General features: G+C 36.4%; 1 protein-coding gene and 1 non-coding gene across 2 annotated transcripts; both read left to right on the top strand.

Moving 5' to 3' along the window:
* The first annotated feature begins 6134 nt into the window (after positions 1–6134).
* TRNAA-CGC (transfer RNA alanine (anticodon CGC)) lies at positions 6135–6207 on the top strand. Its single transcript has one exon. It is a non-coding gene; the product is annotated as a tRNA-Ala (tRNA).
* A 6223-nt stretch (positions 6208–12430) lies between these two features.
* On the top strand, positions 12431–15216 carry LOC133682738 (phosphatidylinositol 4-kinase gamma 4-like). Its single transcript, XM_062106244.1, has 2 exons — positions 12431–14323; positions 14597–15216. The coding sequence occupies exons 1-2, from the start codon at positions 12911–12913 to the stop codon at positions 14981–14983; spliced, it is 1800 nt and encodes a 599-aa protein (XP_061962228.1). The 5' UTR covers positions 12431–12910; the 3' UTR covers positions 14984–15216.
* Positions 15217–18788: the final 3572 nt, after the last annotated feature.

Below are 18788 nucleotides of genomic sequence, written 5' to 3'. Positions count from 1 at the left end.
CAACGATTTTCTCACAGAAAACATCCATATGCCCTAAATTTGCACCAGGAGAGGGCTACATAGCTGCAAACCTGACTTGTATCAAAGTTGGTCTATTTACTTGGGAATTTAAACCAGAAAGAGGCGACAAATGTGACAGACTCTTACCCAGCCACTTTCTACTAAGCCTCAGGTTGATCCACCGACAGATTATACCATTCAGAATGAACTAGCCTACATACTTGTAGCTGAATTAGATTAGAGCACTTCTGTTCCTGCTAGACAACAGCACATTTCTCCTATTGGTCACTAGAATCACCAGGGGGTTCAAGAGCTTTTGAAGAATTGTCGTTGTCGACCACGGTTCAATGGGGTGAGAATGATTCCTGATCATGACTCTTGACATCGGTTGCGTTACAAACTCCCCATACTGAGACCTCATATTCTCTGGATGCGACAAGAGGCATGGGAGAACAATGTTGAGTGCCTCTGCTGAGAAAGGCCTATATGAAGTTAGGCACCCTGTAGATATGTTCCTCGCCACTCTTCTCATCAACTTTGACAATCCAATTGCTGCTGATAGTTTTCTTCATTGCATTCTCCCTTATTTTGGGTGGAGAAGAGGATTCTCTACTACCCCAATCTCTCTTCTCGATATCATTGGACTTTCCGATCATGGTAACCTCCATGCCTTTCCCTATGGGATGCTTCATAGACCTTACTACAACCTCATCGTTAAGACACCTAACATGGCCTCCCAACCCTTTCTTTTCACCCACCAGGTTATTCGCCACCACCACTGATCTTCTTGGATTCACATCTATCAACTTCAGCAACCCTGTGTATTCATCATTTTTACAATCAACAAGAGAGAAATCAATTTTTTCGTAATTTGGCAATAGCTTGGAGGGGTCGCCCGTTTTGAAATCTACAATGTCCTTTAACCCCGAATCTTTGATCACTTTCTTTGATTCAGCAGGGACAGGCTCTGGAAGAATGCACACAAGCCTGCCTCCAGTTTGTCGGGCAGCGGCTGCTAAGGCTACAGTGGATGGTGAGACACCACATGCCACCTCCACAATAAGTTTTGCTTTCATTCCTGCTGCTAAGGCTGATATGAATTCATTGCTTCCTGGTTCTTTTGTCATCCACGAATCATATCGCCTCTTGTGATTGCCACACTGTAAGTAAAAACAACACCGTGGTTAGCTACCATCCATGGAGGTCATGCATAATTGTAGCTGTGTCTTAGTGCATATACACCAGGAGGACAAACCAAAAAATGATCAAAACAAACCATCAAGATATACTTCGGTGATTAATTTTGGTCCCATCTTGATGCAACACAATGAACTAAAAAAATTAAATCAGCGAAGAAAAAAACTTTTAGAGAAAAAAGCTAAGAATTAAAAGAATAAAAAAAATAAAAGTTAAAAATTATGCAAATTTTTAATTTTTATTTAATTCATCAAAAAATTACCTCTTAAATTGAAAGAAAAATATAGAAATGGTGTAACTCTAAAGCATCTCATTGGACTTAACTCATTTATTAAAACTGTTTAATATAAATAACTCCAATAAATAAAATAAAATAATAAAATAAATTCAAATGGACTCGATCTCTCAATTAAAAAGTGACAACTTAAACTGTTTTACATCGTTTCCATCCATATAGTTGTGTATGGTATAAATATGATATCCCCACAACATCTTCTTGTCATTAACATTAGAAACACAAAATAATCAATATTTGCATCGGATAGCAATCTTTCAGGTTAATCCAAGAGGGGGGAAATTACCATTTCTCCTGTTGATTAACATAATAAAACTTCATCCCCCTTCTTGTCATTAACATTAGGAACATAAATTAGTCAATATATGCAACGATAACAATCTTTCAGGTTAATCCAAGAGGGGGGAAATTGTTAATCTACGTAATAACCACATGAAATGGTATTTTGAAGAGAAAGAAGCTATTTCTACGCTTTCTTGATCCATTAGAATATCTTTTCAGCAATGATTATATTAACATCAAGAGCCCCAGTAATTTCCAATTTCTATTGCGCCCTTAAGATGTCATTTTCATCAAGGAGCCAAAAATACACAATGAAGGCATAAAACAGGGCTCATGGATAAAAAAAAAGAAACAGGAAATTGATTCAATGCCAAGGTGTTCTATCCCCCCTGTTTTACAATTCAAATCTCATCATGAATTATCGTGTACAAAAAAAATAAGAACAAGAAATATCAACAAAATGTGAAAAGAAGAAGCTTTTCATTACCAGTTTGAGGGTATCAAGATAAGCTTCCGTAGCAGAAGTTGCAGACCATTCCATGAGGACAGTTTCCTTGATTAAAAAGTGCTCAGAATCTTTCAAAAGAGAGAAAAAAAAATGTTGTAAGCTAACAAACAACCAAATGCTGGAAGATTTAAGATAGAAGCAATGAAAAATGCAGTTAGCGGTCTTTGTAATTTATGTTTCACCTTCGTCTTTTCCCTTTCCTGTTCCTTCTTGGGAGGCAAAGAACAAGTTGTTTATCTCAACTTTAAAATAATGCAAGTGATTGTAGGTTATGATGACCGAGTCTCGTATTTCAATACAGGGTAAATACCGTGGCCGATTATTTTGGAAAATACCCCCTGTTTTTAGAAATAACCCATCTTATCAAAAAAAAATTTCTCTCATCTTTACGGTTAACGTTCGGCAAGCAAAGTCTTTGCATTCCAACAGACTAAAAAAGAAAACAAGAAGAAGACAAGGCTGGAGTTGCAGAGTGTCATGGTGCTAGCTAAACTAGATAAACCTTAAGAAAGTCTTCCCGTACATCTTCCCTAAAAACCTGGAGTTGAAGACCAGGTTTTATTGTTTTTGGTTTTACAGTCAGGTTAGTGATTCACGCATGGAAAATCAAGAGTCAAGACTTAATCCACCATTCTGGTCTAGTCTAAGACATGCTATCCACATCAGGATTAGGAGTAACAGGATTTTGCTTACATGTCAGCCACCACACTATAAACGTTTTTGGGAGATGCAATCATTGCCGAGACAGAGTAATTTGAATCCAACAACAGCTAATTTGAGAAAGACAGGAGAAGTCCTTACTCTTATTCTAGCACACACACTTGTTCAGACAGTACAGTATATATACAAATAAGGGAAGTGATTTTGTAATCAGGAATCTCAGCACACGGTCGGGCTTTAATGTTATCCTTGATGAGACCCGTAGATGCTACAGCATCTTTGATGAGTTTGAGTGATTCAACAATATCATCACATAACTGGTGAGGATCAGGAATGGTCCCTTCATCAACTGATAGAACAATGGCCATCTTATTCACATAGCTTTGGAAGTTGATCATCAACGCCAGCAACACGTGCCATTAACCATCAGCTTCTAATTATATATGTAATTCATTATACTTACTAATCCATGTGATGGTTATGGCATTTCGAATCATAACCTTTGATTGATATTATGAAAAAAGTTAATAATCTTTCTGACACAAAATTTTCTCAAAAATGCTCACTTGAGGCTGATTAAAAGAACTTGGAGCTAGGTAAGCTATTGGATGTCCATGAAACCCAATGTCCTCGAGGGGTCCTACTAGATTCGAGAAGCACATTGTTATGTGACTGATAATTCTGTGGCATAAAGCACTTGCTGTCTGTAAATCAAACATTAAAATCAACTTAGACCGATTACAATTGTTTAATCACATGCTTCATATAAACTAAAAATACGATGGTGTGCATATATACAGTCAGTATATATATACCATGATGCCTAAAAGCTTGGAAACTAGTTCAGCAGAGAAAAAGGTGCACATGGCTTCAAAAGAACACTTCTTTTGATTGCTAGTTGCCTTGGCTTCCCGAACATAATCTAATGAGTCATCTCGGATTGCAATGGTAAGGGGGAGTAGCACATAACCAATCCAGTTGCCCCACTTTGCTTCGGTGTTCTTCTCCATCATATCAGCAAAAGCCTGAACGAGAACTTGATCACTTAATTAAGGAAATCGCTTTACTATTTATTATAAACAAATGTTATTATATCTGTAGAAAAGAAATGGTATCAGCCTGAATCCCTGAAGCTGGTCTTACGTTGGCCAGCGGTGTTGATCTAAGCCTAATATTCTTTGGAAGATTATTTTTCGTCTCCAACGTCGCTTCGTAATCATTCTCATTGCTCCAACCTGCAAGATGCTCTAATTTTATTAGGCTAATTAATTTCAAGTCGAGCTGAATGGATATGGAAATTTATTTACCATGTCTTCTATTTAGATACCGCGACAATCCAGCCTGTGCGACTCCTAGAGCAAGCAACATCGTTTATGGTCTGCAAAGATCAAAAGCAGTAATAAAAATGATCAAATATAAGAATGAAAACAAAGCTGCTAGAAATAATTAACTCACAGTGCTCATTGCATTCTTTATCAACTTTATATCATCCAAACTAACAGCTCGCCAAACAAAGCGTCTAGGAGTAAACTCAACACCTGGAGGACCTCTTAGAGGGGTATCTATGTCGTTCAAAAACAATGCTGTTGCCAAAAACATTAAACCATTAACCACAGTGTTCCAAAACATCTGTAAACCCCAAAAAACTGCCATAACACTTCTCCAAAACCATCCAAATTTATTCTCATTTTGCTTCTTTTTCTTTCCAGGAATAGTAGGCAAAGCGCTAGATCTGAAATTTGTCGAGTACAAGCCAATAGAGGAGACATTAGAGAAGTGCCATCCCCGAGAGAGTGGTGAATCCTGAAAACTCCAACCGCTTCAGGAGATGAAGGTCCCAGAGAGGCTGTGATTGTCAATGGTGGTTTTGGTGAGATTGGAGATGTAGTCTTCTATGAACTCTTTTGGTGAGTCCATGTTTTGGTTTAGCTCAGGATCAATAACATGCTTGTCTTAACCAACCTTTGTTCGAACCCATTTCATTTTCTTGTTATTTTCTCATCCACAACCTGCCATTTCTTAGTTTGGTTGATTATAAATTATAATTCCTTTCATCACAGGGATCAATCTGATTACAAATACTTTTACATTTTCTATAAAAAAATCCTAGAGACCTAACAGGTAATTAGAACAATAAATTTATATTTCTGAGGAGAGAAAACAAAATGCAATTTCTGAAAAACAAAATTGGAGAATATAATATTGTGACTGACAGAACTGTTGGTTAATTTTTTTTTTCAGATGAAAAAAAGGCAAAGAAGATATAATCTCTAGTTATTTCCAGCAAACTAGAGAAGCGAGGTGCTTAAGCAAAGTATAAGGCAAGTATTGGCTTTAATATTGATATCTGGATCAATTCGGGTCTTGCACCCCATGATTGCAATGATGTAGACATTGAGCTTTGGTTCACGGAACAAACGTGCTGCTGGACTTAATGGCTCTTCTTCTTGAGCTATTTCTTCCTCACCATTACCTGCAGCTCTCGTGGTATCGATAGGTTGAAGAGAAGCTGGTTTTCTCCATCTTCCTGACGAGTCTTCATCAAATTAAAGCTCTTTGTCAAAGCTAGCACAAGTTTTAGCTGATGGGGAAGGTTTTGTACAACATTGCTCCATCTTCAGAAGGCGTACTTGTAAACTCTTTTGGCCACAGTTTCATACTAATTGTTACTAGTATCATACATAAATGATTTAGGGCATTCCTTCGCCATAAAATAGCAATGATGTTATGTGTTGTTTCACAGGTGTTAGTGCATGTATACTGACAACTTTCTTTGTCTGCAAGAAGGAAGGGAGCAACTTTGGAATTAAATTCATGCTACATCGGTATAACTGTACGATTTTGTGATATTGTCATGTGAGGTGTGTCAGTGTGTGCATGGATTGGGAGGCAGAATTTATTGTACAATGTTAGTGGTCAAAGGATACAGGTGGCTTCGTCTCATCATCACCACCTGGCATCATCGTCTTGTATTATATTTTAAATCCTAGTTTCGATTCGTATTCATCGGCATTGTTGGACTGCTGATCAAATCGACCACAAGATTCGGCATTGAGATCCATGGACTCCCGCACCCTACTCCACCGATGGGAATTAGGAAAATTTGGAGATTGGTTCAACCAGCCTTGTGATCCGGTGGCATCTCTGTTGTTTCTTAGTTGATATAATATTAATTAACAACCAGAAAAGAATGGGGATGTAGCTCATATGGTAGAGCGCTCGCTTCGCATGCGAGAGGCACGGGGTTCGATTCCCCGCATCTCCATCTCCATTTGATTTTTATGTTTTTTTACCTATTTTCTCTCTATTTCCCCCTCCCTGGCTAATAACTACAGGCCAAGTGAAAAGAAGTGCTCGCAGAAGAAACAAAACAAAAGTGGACTTTCAGTATTCAACATATCCATGCAGATGCTAAAGTTGTAGTTACGTGGGTACTGTTTCAAACCGGCACTCCTCTCCGATAATAATGGCTATGAGCATTTGATTAGTTGACATGCAAAATTTCATGCCCCTGCACAGAGATCTCTATATCTATGTCGGAGACTTTGAGATAGATTACCATCTTCACTGTAGCCGATCATGTACGTGTACAAACAAAAAAGCCAACCCATCACCCAGAACTGATACCAGTTGCCATAGATAGAAAAAAAAGAAGGAACTATAAGAAGGAAAAGGTTGGCTACTGGCTAAGAAGCCGGCCGATGCATAAAGCCATCTGCTCTTCCCTATCAACGTACTAGGAATTAGTATTCATGAATCACAGAATCAGCAATCTATTTCTGCTTGGGCACTTCTGTACAACTCCAATCTCCTCTTCGCAAGAAAGGTACAGCGCTGCATCACTGCAGGATCCTCATCCAGCAATTTATCCGAATGAAGAAAAGGAGAGTAATTAGCACCATTCAGCTAACTTCTCTGTCTCTGGTATTGATAAAATAGGAAAAGGGATTGGAATCCTTACACCCCAATTCTGCAAAGAAATGGCTTCAAACACTTGACAATAGACAACAGACTTTGGGATGGAGCTCCTCAAACTTGCACAAACCATGTTGACATTGGCCAAGACATTGCTATAGGGAGCTTGTTTCTATCATGAGTCGTGTTAATGTTGCATTTTGGATACCAAAATAAACCATAATTTTACCTAATTCAATTAGATTCTTGGAATAGTTTAAAATAGGATTTATAGAGTGCATTATTATGAGTGTCTTAAGGAGTGAAATATTGTGAGCTAGATGGAATTCCACCTTGTTTTTTGTGTCTAAGGTGCAACATTCGTAAGAAACATGACAAACATGAGCTTCTCTTCTTAACGGCTTTGTTGTGGATACTTTCAGGGCAGCATTGCTTGAATTGAAAGTAGAGGAATGTAATCAAACGTCTTATCTTAGTTGGGGGACCTATTTGAGGTCATCCTTAAATTAGATTTATTTACCTTTTGTCACAAGCCACGCACTCTGTGTTACTGTTATGCAAAATGCAAACTCTTACTCAGCCTCTCATTCCCTCTCTAGAGTCTAGGCCTTGCTCTCCTGAAATGCAGACTGAACTCAACAACCGAGTCATAGAACGATAGGATACTTCCTCTCATGGACTCTTAATTGCTTAACACTTAACAAACCCATCTTTAACTATTTCTCCTTCACTCCCACAAACCCAACAACCAAACTCCTGTATCCTAACCTCTTCTCATTTTTCAAGTTGACTCATTTAACCAAACTCAAAACCTCTCCAGTTTGTTTCTCTTATAAAAACCCTTCAGATCATCACCAAAACCCAAAACAAGAAACGGTAGTAATAGAAGTTTCTTGTACTCATTAAAGCCAAAATTGAAACACAACAGAATGGGCTTCACAGCTGCAGGCATACAGTGATGAATCAGAAAAGGCAATGAGTGAATACAATGGGAATTATATTCTGAATGGAGCGTTTGGGTTGGCTTTATTGAATATCACATCGAATGAGGAAGTAATGATTAGTCCTTTTGTGGCAACAGTATCTGCAAACCCAATTTTCATATCGGGTATGTTTGCTTTGTTGAAAAGTACTGTATGAGTTTTGATGGTAAAAGAAATTAGTGTTTTTGAAGCTTAGTGCTCTATTGTTCCATTGCTTTTGTTGTTGATTCTTTGTTGAGAATGATTGTTTATGCAGGTGAAATTTGACATTTTTTTATGCATGGTATTCTATTGTTGCATAGCTTTAGTTGTAATAATTGTGGTTCTTGTTTCCCAAACATTGGCTGGGACTGAATAGTTGCTTGTTTTCTGTGCTGCTCCTAAATTGGATCCTTCATTTGGCTTAAAGCTCTGTCGGAAGCTTAATGAGTTTGATTTTCTGTGTCGCTTCCCCCCATGATCAATTGGTATCATGAATGGCTTGATTCGCTCGAGGGAAATGGGTAAATTTCAGGATCCAGTAAGACTAGCGGGTCCTTTCACGTTTTGGTCTTGTCTTTCACGTTTATGGAACTAAATTTCAGGATCCAATAAGACTAGCGGGTCCTTTTAAACCCATTTTTTCTTGCTCATTTATCGCAAAGGACGTCGCATATGTGGATTTCCATGAAGTTTCTACTTCAATCCTTTCTGCCTTTAACATTTTTCTTTATTGAAGAATGATTTGGTCTTGTCTTTCACGTTTATGGAACTAACTCGTACATTTCCTTCCCTAACGTAGGTTCTTAACATGATCTTTGAGGACCTGTTTCAAGGTCATTTTATCAGTCAAGGAAAGCTCGAGGAACTTCTTGGACATACCCCTCACAAGTTCTTGCTGGAGCTTCGCTTCGCATTTTGGCGTGTGTTTGTTGCCGAGGCTGCTTTATTGTAACCTAAAATCAGATTCTGCAGGCAGTTTTGATTAGCTCTGTGTCGATGATACAACAATTCTCATGTTTAACTGCCTTGAACCATCCATTAATGACCTGTTGAGTTCATGTATCTGATTGTTCTCCAGTAGCCTGACCTGACAGGTCAGTCACTCGACCGCTTAGTCATTGGATGCGCCTCGTGATATGCTTGCTCCGAGTCCGATAATTGAATAACCACGGGCCTTGCTTTATTTTGGGCCAACCCCCATTTTGTTGTCATCCGAGACCAAGTTACCTTGACTTTGGATTCATTATTCAATTTGTATGCTGCCGGGTCAGCCTTGCTTTCGTTCTAATCCTCTAAAAAAAAACAGTCAAAATGTTAGAAAGTGAAAAATCTAATGTATATTATACGGAAAAAAATTCAAATATTTAGTAGAAGATATATCAGATTCTATATTTTTTATAAGAAAAATATTAAAATAATGATATATTAGATTAACTTAAGTTAATCATGATTAATTATAAAACTTGTGATCTAGTACATGAGATCATGATAGCCTCGTGGAATATAAATAGAAAAAAAGAATTAGAAAGCCTAATTCTATTAAACCATCCAAAAAAAATGACTCAAGTACATCTAGATTGGTAGTCCGTGTTACGTTGCGACTCGGATCAAATTCTTTTTAAATTAAAAAAAAATACTCACGCAACAATAGTGTTTTTAAAGAAGCAATAAAAATCCAATGCCCAAGTCATTGACATGACTAAATTTAATAAACCAAGTTTAATGTAATAATATGATATAAAAAAGCAACTTAATTCAAAATATTTTTTAAAAAATATATATTTAACAAAAAAAATGACAAATAAAAATACTCAAGATAACTTAGGTCATTTTAAAAATTAGTGAAAAAATTCTATAGAAATCAAATAAAAATATACAGCTCAATCTCCAATTAAATTAAATGATGAAGGATGAAATTGAAAAAACATGAGCTTAAAAAAATAATCAAGTAATCCAGACGAATTTTCTAAACCTGAGTTAATCTTTTAAATTCGCAACCCGTGAAATCTTAGACCCGAGCTCAATTAAGAAGTTCAAATCCTAAACAGTTAAATGTTAAGTAATAAAATTAAAAAAAAATACCAAAGTAAAAAAATTAACAATCAAAATAATAAGAGTAAAATATGATATGAAAAAACATGTATGGTGAAATTGTAAAAAAAATAAAAATCATCTCAAATAAATAAAATAGCAAATAAAAGAATAAAGATCAAATTTAATATATAAAAAAACTGAAGGAGAATGCAATTGAAAAAAATAAAAATTATGAATTAGTCAAAATAAAAAAAATAGCAATTAAAAGAATATGAAACAAATCTGAATGAAAAGAAAATTAAAGGGATGTTGTGAAAATTTTGAAGGTCAAGCATGGAATTCAAGAAGAGAAGATAAAAAAAGAAGAAAAAAAATCAATCGGCATCAAACCAAAAGAAATTAAGTTGCACATGCCGCCCATTGATGGAGATCTTGTCATGACATATGGAGAAACACTAAGATGATCTTTTTTTGTCATCTAAATACAATAAGATGACTTACTTGCTAACAGACATTGTAATTAATTTTTTTTATGTGTTAAAATATCAAATCATCCCTTTCCCTGCTTGATAATAACAAAAAAGTCAAGATGAAAGTCCGAGAGAGCCCCTTGTGTCAAGTTAAAGAATTTTTATTTTTAAAGGTAATTTAATCACATAAAAAATAAAAATCTAAAAATGCATTTTGAAGCTATTTGATTGGGTTTTTTTAAGAGAAATAATATCATTTTGCATATAAAAAAAATAAAAAGATGCCTATTTATTTTCATAATAACTAATAGACCATATAACATGTGAAAATACTATTTCATTGTTACACTGTTCAAACGAATAATGTTTCTCTACTGCGCTTTTTGCACAGGAATTGCTTTTCGTTAATTTCCTGCCTGGTCGTAATACAAGTGCTGTCTTGTGTAAACGTGCATTTCCAAAACAAACACTCCGAGGCTCAGACCTCACTCTCTACTTTTCAAGTCTCTGTCTCCCTAAAAAATAAAATGAAAGGGATCTTTCCAGGAAAGAGGACAAATTCCTAATGCCAGAAAATCCAGTGGCGGCAGATTCTTGAGAGAGCAGCAAAATTTGTTGTCGAATTCCTACATTTGAAAGTCCTCAAGGTTTACCTGTGACGTTTCTCCACGTCCGTGAATGGAGTGGTCCTGGCAGTAATCTTTGACCATACATGTGTTCAAATCTTATTCGTCAATCTGCCTCTGTCTCTGTCTCTGTCTCTGTTTCCGTAACGCTAGTAAAAGTCAGATAGAAGACGCGTGTCTCTAGAAGATGTTTTAAGAAATATAGTCATACAAACTCTATACGTGTCCACTAAAGAACATGTCTATGTACGTGTCCCGCTAAGCGCATTAGGGATTTTCTTATTGGAGAATGTTTTTTTTAAAAAAAATAAAAGTATAGGAGTTAGTAATTGTTAAATAAAAAAAAGTCCTCGGCAACTTTAACTAATAGGAGGGCAAGTAAAAACTCATCAAAATCAAAATGCAATAGATACTTTTTAAATAATAAATTTTCATGTTAAAATATATATTAATAATATTTTTTTTATTTTTTAATTTTTTTTATATCAACACATCAAAACAATTCAAAACATAAAAATCATATTAAATTTTAATAAAAAAAATTAAATTTTTTTTCAAGAAAACAGTTTGCACGACATTCCCAATCGGTTTCAATATAGTATCTTTATTTTTTTAAGTGATTTTTAATTGAAAATATATTAAATAATATTTTTAACTTTTTTAAAATTTTAATATATTAAAATTATTAAAAAATATTTTAAAGTATTAATTTAATAATTTTTTAAATAAAAAATACTTTAAAAAACATAAACTAATATTAACTAACATATCTATAATATGAAAAATTGGCTCGAGTTTAACTTTGAATAAGATATATGCCTTAAATTTGATCTTAATGCTTTGTTTGAAATCAAACTATTTGAATTTGAATTTTGGTAAAATGAATTTGATATTTTTGTTGAATATATTAATTTGGCTGGCTTAAAAATTAACTTGAAAGAGATTTAACTTTGTTGTAAAAAAATACTTTAATAATATCTTCACCATCAGTATAAATTAAAATATTCAATGATTAAAGTAATATTTGTTTTTGTAGTCCAACTATATTTAAAAAAAAAATTTAATTTTTAAAAAATATTTTAAAATCATTTTGATATGTTAGTATTAAAAATAAATTTTTTAAAATAAAAAATTACTATTTTAATATATATTTTTAAATAACAAACTTTTAAAAACAATATTTATCATATCACAATACCTAAAAAATCTTGAAAACTTGGGTCATGGGTGTGTGTTTTTTAAACCTGGAGAGCACTCCACAGTAAGAACGACAAGTGAACAACAGCTCGAGCTCCACCTCCACTAGACTGGTAGCTAGTAGGTATAGCATGATAGTAAAAAACTAATAATAATAATAATAGTTAATATATATTATATAATATAGTAGAGGAAAATTCGCTCTTTTCTTTAGGTTAATTGACCAAAATACCCAAAACCTTTGTCGCTGTCAAAAAGGCACAGGCGGCTACACGCGCATTTACTTCTTCTCTCTCTCTCTCAAGGCTGAGGCTAGCTTGATTTCCCTCTCTTCACGTTAACAAACACATCAATCTTAGACAGTCGAAAATTTTAAAGCTCCATTTCCTCCTCCTTCCTCTTCGGTTCGTCCAGTCCTGGGAAGAATCCCCATCTCTCTCTCTCTCTCGATATGTCTCTGTTCTTTTATGTCTCCGCAGTAATTCATTTCTTTTCATGATCCCCTAATCACCAAACCCTGATTTTGCTCTAATCTTAATCGATTAGACCTCAATCCAAAGCCCTCTTCTTTAGTTTCCTATTCTAGTGTTGTTTTTTGATCATCTAAATATTAATTAGGTGGTCATTAAAGAGAAAATGGGTAATTTCTTCTGATCTTGTGTGTATTGGGTTCCCATAAAATCCAAATCTTTTGTACAAAAAATCTCATTTTGCAAGTAAATAAATTTAAAAATAGAGATAGAGATAGAGAGAGAGAAAAGATGTCTTCAGGTGTGGCTTTAAGTCCAATTCAAAGTGAACCTGCTCTTTCCTTTAATTGCATGAGTGGGAAACCGGTTCCGCCCCCTGATGAGTCGATTTTGATTTATCTCTCTGTTTCGGGATCTGTAACGCCAATGCGGGTGCTAAAGTCTGATTCTATTGAATCCGTGAAGTTACAGATTCAATCTTATAAGGGGTTTGTTGTAAAGAACCAAAAATTGGTGTGTGGAGGCCGGGAGCTTGCCCGGAGCAATTCCCTTGTTCGTGATTATGGGGTCACGGATGGGAATGTTCTGCATTTGGTTCTTAGGCTTAGGGATCTTCAGGTTATAAATGTTAGGACTACAAGTGGGAAACGGTTGACATTTTATGTGCAGCGAGGGAGGGATGTTGGGTATGTGAAAGGGAGGGATGTTGGGTATGTGAAGCAACAGACTGCAAAGAAAGAGAAGGAATTTGATGATCTTGATGAGCAAGAGGTTGTTTGCGAGGGGGAGCCGCTTGAGGATCAAAGACTGATTGATGATGTATGTAGATATAATAATAATAACAATGATGCAGCAATTCATTTGTTAGTGAGGAAATCATCAAAAGTTAGGGCTAGGCCCGTGGAGAAGAATTTTGAATTGGATATTGTCGCGTCAAGATTGAATGATAGAGAGAATGTTAGCAGACAATATGACACTAGTGAAGAGAATGATAGGAGAGGTTATGAAGTTGATAGAGGGATTGTACCGAGAAAGCCTCCTGAAAGGGATTTTTCATTGGAGCCAATTATTGTTAATCCCAAAATTGAATTTCCCACTGCAATCTGGGATATGGTTAATGCTACCATTGATGGGTTGGATGTTGGATTTGACCCGATCAGGTCTATGGAGGGTACAGGAGGGGCTTATTTCATGCAGGATTCATATGGAGAGAGGTTTGTTTCTGTTTTTAAGCCAATTGACGAGGAACCTATGGCTGTGAACAACCCTCGAGGGCTGCCATTGTCTTCAGATGGTGAAGGTTTGAAAAAAGGTACAAGAGTTGGAGAAGGAGCTTTAAGGGAAATTGCAGCTTACATTCTGGATCATCCAGAGAGTGGACGCAGATCTTTGTTTGGTGGAAGTAAGGGCTTTGCTGGGGTCCCGCCTACACTTATGATCAAGTGCTTGCACAAAGGTTTCAACCATCCAGAAGGTGTAACCATCAAGATTGGGTCCCTGCAGATGTTTATGGAGAACAATGGAAGCTGTGAGGATATGGGACCTGGGGCTTTCCCATTGAAGGAAGTCCATAAAATCTCTGTGTTGGATATTAGGATGGCCAACGCAGATAGGCATGCTGGGAATATTTTGTTGGGCAAAGATCAAGAAGATGGCCAGACTGTGCTGATTCCAATTGATCATGGATATTGCTTGCCTGAAAGTGTAAGTTTGCAATCTGCTTTACACCATGTATCTGTTGCTTTCACCTACTTCATTTATGTCATCTCTCTCGTTAGATTTAATTCTTGCTTGTTTCATTATTATTCTTTTTTCTGTTTTGGTTCATCTGATTTGAGTTTGCCATGAAACATGTCATTTCAATTGCAGCAGTTTATGGTTGGGCTCTCCACTAGCATTATTATTATCATCATAATATATTAGTTGTTTGCTGCTCAGTTTTTCCAAACATAATCATGTAGTTTTTGCTTCCTGCAGTTTGAAGACTGCACATTTGAATGGCTTTATTGGCCCCAAGCTCGTCAACCTTATGACTCCAAGACCATTGACTACATAAAATCATTGGATGCTGAAGAGGATATCGCCCTTCTGAAGTTTCATGGATGGGACATGCCAGTTGAATGTGCACGCACTCTCCGCATATCCACCATGCTCCTGAAGAAAGGAGTGGAGAGGGGGCTCACCCCTTATGCCATTGGAAGTATAATGTGCAGAGAGACCTTGAAGAAGGAAACTATTATTGAGGAGATTGTCCAAGAAGCACAGGATTCCACGCTTCCTGTAACAAGTGAAGCTCTATTCCTTGAAACAGTATCACATATCATGGATCGCCGCCTTGATGAGATTGCTGAATCAAATTTCTGAATTGTGTGGATTACATGGGTATATATTCGTGAATATGTACATGCGTCATTGTACATATGCATGGCAGGGTCCCTCCATTGTCTGTATATTTCATTGAAGTAGATCACCTTCATTTCATCATTGATTTCATATTCTTTCATGACAATTTGTTGGATGTTTTCTGATTGGACCGAAGAATGGTCGTGATTCTTTATGATGGATATGACACATTTTAAAGTATTTTTCTTTTTCAACTGGTATTGAGGACGAAAAATTTCTCAATTATGTTCTTTCTCCAGTTTTTTTTTATGTAAATATATGATTGATGATGTTTGTCAACTTGTAAATTATGTTGTGTTTATATATTTTTTCTTTTAGTTTAATGTGGGTGTCCGGACCAGCTTGCGTGCACCTCGACTAATCCTACGGGCCCTGAAATTAATGACCATGTAAGCCTCCAGTGGCTATCATATGAGCAACCACAGGACTCGAACCTGAGACCACAGAGGGAGCAAACCTTTTAATTCCAAGTTCTTATCACTGGGCCACCATCTAGATGGTTATGTTGTGTTTATATTTAGTGTTGGGAGTTGTGAAGCAGGTGCGAGCTTGTCTTGTCTTCTCTGTATTTTGTTTCTGTGAACGTGTCGGCTCTTCTTCAATCGTTTCTTCTGGAAAATTGTATTCCCCTGTCATGGATCTATTAAGACGTGGCCTTGGGTGATCTGGACAAGGGTCTTGGAAACATGGGGTTGCTATGCAGTTAATTATTTGGTTGTTATGTTAGAATGTTTTATGCAGTTATTATTAATTTGGGGTTGTTAATTTGACTTGATCGTGGGTCTTGGGAAAATAGGATTGTTATGTAGTAATTAATTGGGAGTTACGTTGGAGTCTATTACAAAGAAGTATTAATTATGGGTTGTTAATTATTGCTTAATTTCAGTAATTTTTTTGCTATTTAAGTTGTGAGATTTAATAAGAAAACAAGCAGAATTTTATCCATACAGAGTATTAGGAGGACTTAGCCCCCTTGAAGTGACTATTCAATTATTCTTTATTGATTAGTATATTACAAGTGGTATCAGAGTTGTTCAATCCATGGCTGATGGGTGTAATACACGTTATGCACAGCTTGCGGAATCTTTGACTTCAGTTAGGCAAACTCAAGAAATTCAACGCCAAAATCAGGAAGCCTTGCAACAGGCACTTAAAGGCTTGACGAACCAATTACAACTAGTGGTTGCTAATGTGGACACCTTGGTCCATACCCACGGGAAGCAGACAACGGATACTCCATCTAGGTCAAGGTCCCACATACGAAATCCTTTATTTGAAGAACAGGGTGGCATTTAAACACGGGCTATTCGTCTCGACTTTTCTAAGTTTAATGGTGAAGAACCCAATGGTTGGATTTATCGTGTTAATCAATTTTTTACTTATCATCAAACCAACCCTCATCATCGAGTCCTCTTGGCTTCTTTTCACATGGAGGGTAAAGCCCTTACTTGGTTTCAAGATTTAGAGGCCTCAGGTAGCATCACTAGTTGGGATGGTTTCACACAATCCTTACTTACCAGGTTTGGCCCTTCTATTTTGGATGATCCAATGGAGACTCTTACAAGGCTACGTCAAACCACAACTGTGGAGGCTTATAAGTCCTAATTTGAGATCTTATCTAATCAACTTAAAGGGTTGGCAAAACCATACAAGCTTAGTTGTTTTTTAAGTGGCTTACGAGAGGATATTCATTTCATGGTTCGTATGTTAAATCCCTCTAACTTCACAATGGCTTTTGGTATGGCAAAAATACAGGAAGAAAATATGGCTGCTTTTAGGCGGAGTTCATAGTTGGGATCTACTTCCCCACACCTATTTTCTAACTCACCTACATCAGATATGAAGGCACTTGTTCCAATCCAATGCTTGTCTCCAGTACAAATAAAAAAGAGGAGAGCAAGGGGATTATGTTACAATTGTGATGAAAAGTGGGGGTCGGGCCACAAATGCAAATCAGCTCGTTTATTTATAATAGAATGTGAGGATTCGGAGGGGGAAGAGTTGCAACCCATTCAGCAGCCTTAATTTTTGAAAGAAGCCGATGGTTTTTCAGGAGAATGTGAGGTGAATCCGGAAACAGCACTCGAGATTTCCATTCATGCTTTGGCAGGTTCTCCGAGCCCCAAAACCATGCGCATTCTTGGTTATGTTAATGGTTATGCTGTGGTGATCCTCATCGATACCGGGAGCACCCATAATTTCATGGACCCCTCAATTCAACAACGAGCGCATCTTCACTTACAATCAACAACATGACTCTTGGTGAGAGTAGCCAATGGGGACAGTTTATGCAGTACAGGGAAATGTGTGGATATTCCGTTCCATATGCAGGGTAACACTTATCACACAAATTTTTATGTTTTGACTTTGGGTGGTTGTGATATTGTATTAGAAGTTCAATGGCTCAGTACTTTAAGGCCTATTTTATGGGATTTTGTTAAATTACGCATGGAATTTAATCTCTTGGATTCTAGGCATGTTTTATAGGGCATTACATCCACAGAAGTTTCCTTGATGAATGGGGAACAGTTTGGAAGGGATATGAATCAAGACAAGCGGGGTTTGGTATTACAACTACTTTCACCTGATGCATTTTACATTTCTACTATTGAAACTGAACCCTTATTTGTTAATTTACTTGACCAATTCCGGGAAGTTTTTGGTGAACCCACTGGACTTCCACCAAATCGTGACCATAATCACAATATTGTTCTCCAACCATGGGCTAAACCAGTATGTGTTGGACCATATCGCTACCCTTATTTTTAAAAAATTGAAATTGAAAAAAATATTAATGACATGCTTAGTTTGGGTATCATTCGTCCTAGTCATAGTCCATTTTCTTCTCTTGTTCTTTTAGTTCGTAAACAGAATGGTAGTTGGTGTCTTTGTGTTGATTATAGAGCCTTAAATAAAGACACCATTAAGGCCAAATTTCCTATTCCTATTGTGGATGAACTTCTAGATGAGTTGCATGGGGCAACTATCTTCAGTAAATTAGACTTACGTTCCGGGTATCATCAAATTCGAGTTAACCCTAAGGATATCCCAAAAACTGCTTTCCGCACTCATGAAGGCCATTGCGAATTTCTCATAATGCCTTTTGGCCTTACAAATGCTCCAGCTACTTTTCAATCTCTTATGAATCATATTTTTAAGCTCTTCTTGCAAAAATTAGTGCTAGTTTTCTTTGATGACATTATTATTTATAGCACAACTTTGGAAGAGCATCAACACCATTTAACAGTAGTATTGAATATTTTAAAAAATCATCAGCTTTTTGCAAAAAAATCTAAGTGTTCCTTTGGTTGTCAAGAGATTGAATATCTTGGTCATTTAATCTCTAAAAAAAGAGTTCGGGCTGATCCTAAAAAAATTGAATCTATGTTAAATTGGCCTTTCCCTTCCACCCTTAAATCCTTAAGGGGATTTCTTGGTCTAACGAGGTATTATCGCAAATTCATCAAAGGTTATGGTTCTATTGATGCTCCTTTAACTTTTTTACTCCGAAAAAATTCCTTTGAGTGGACCCCTATAGCCAAAGAAGCTTTCACTGCCCTTAAGAATGTTGTAGCCAATCCCCTTGTCTTAATTCTTCCTGACTTTACTAAACCCTTTACTATTCAATGTAATGCTTCTGGTTATGGTGTAGGTGCTGTTTTGATGCAACAAGAAAGACCCATTGCCTTTATGAGTCAAGCCATTCATGGGAAGGCCTTGCATCTATCTACATATGAAAAGGAGCTCATGACCTTGGTTTTGGCAG

This window comes from Populus nigra, chromosome 2, assembly GCF_951802175.1.
Source record: "Populus nigra chromosome 2, ddPopNigr1.1, whole genome shotgun sequence".
NCBI classification, from domain to species: Eukaryota; Viridiplantae; Streptophyta; class Magnoliopsida; order Malpighiales; family Salicaceae; genus Populus; species Populus nigra.
This window is presented reverse-complemented; position numbering and strand designations above follow the sequence as displayed.

What these genes read in the sequence shown, in the direction of transcription:
- LOC133682738 (XM_062106244.1), top strand. Translation starts at nt 12,911, where the DNA reads ATGTCTTCAGGTGTGGCTTTAAGTCCAATTCAAAGTGAACCTGCTCTT. An exon ending in GATATTGCTTGCCTGAAAGT is followed by an intron (nt 14,324 to 14,596) that starts GTAAGTTTGCAA and finishes TGCTTCCTGCAG; the next exon opens with TTTGAAGACTGCACATTTGA.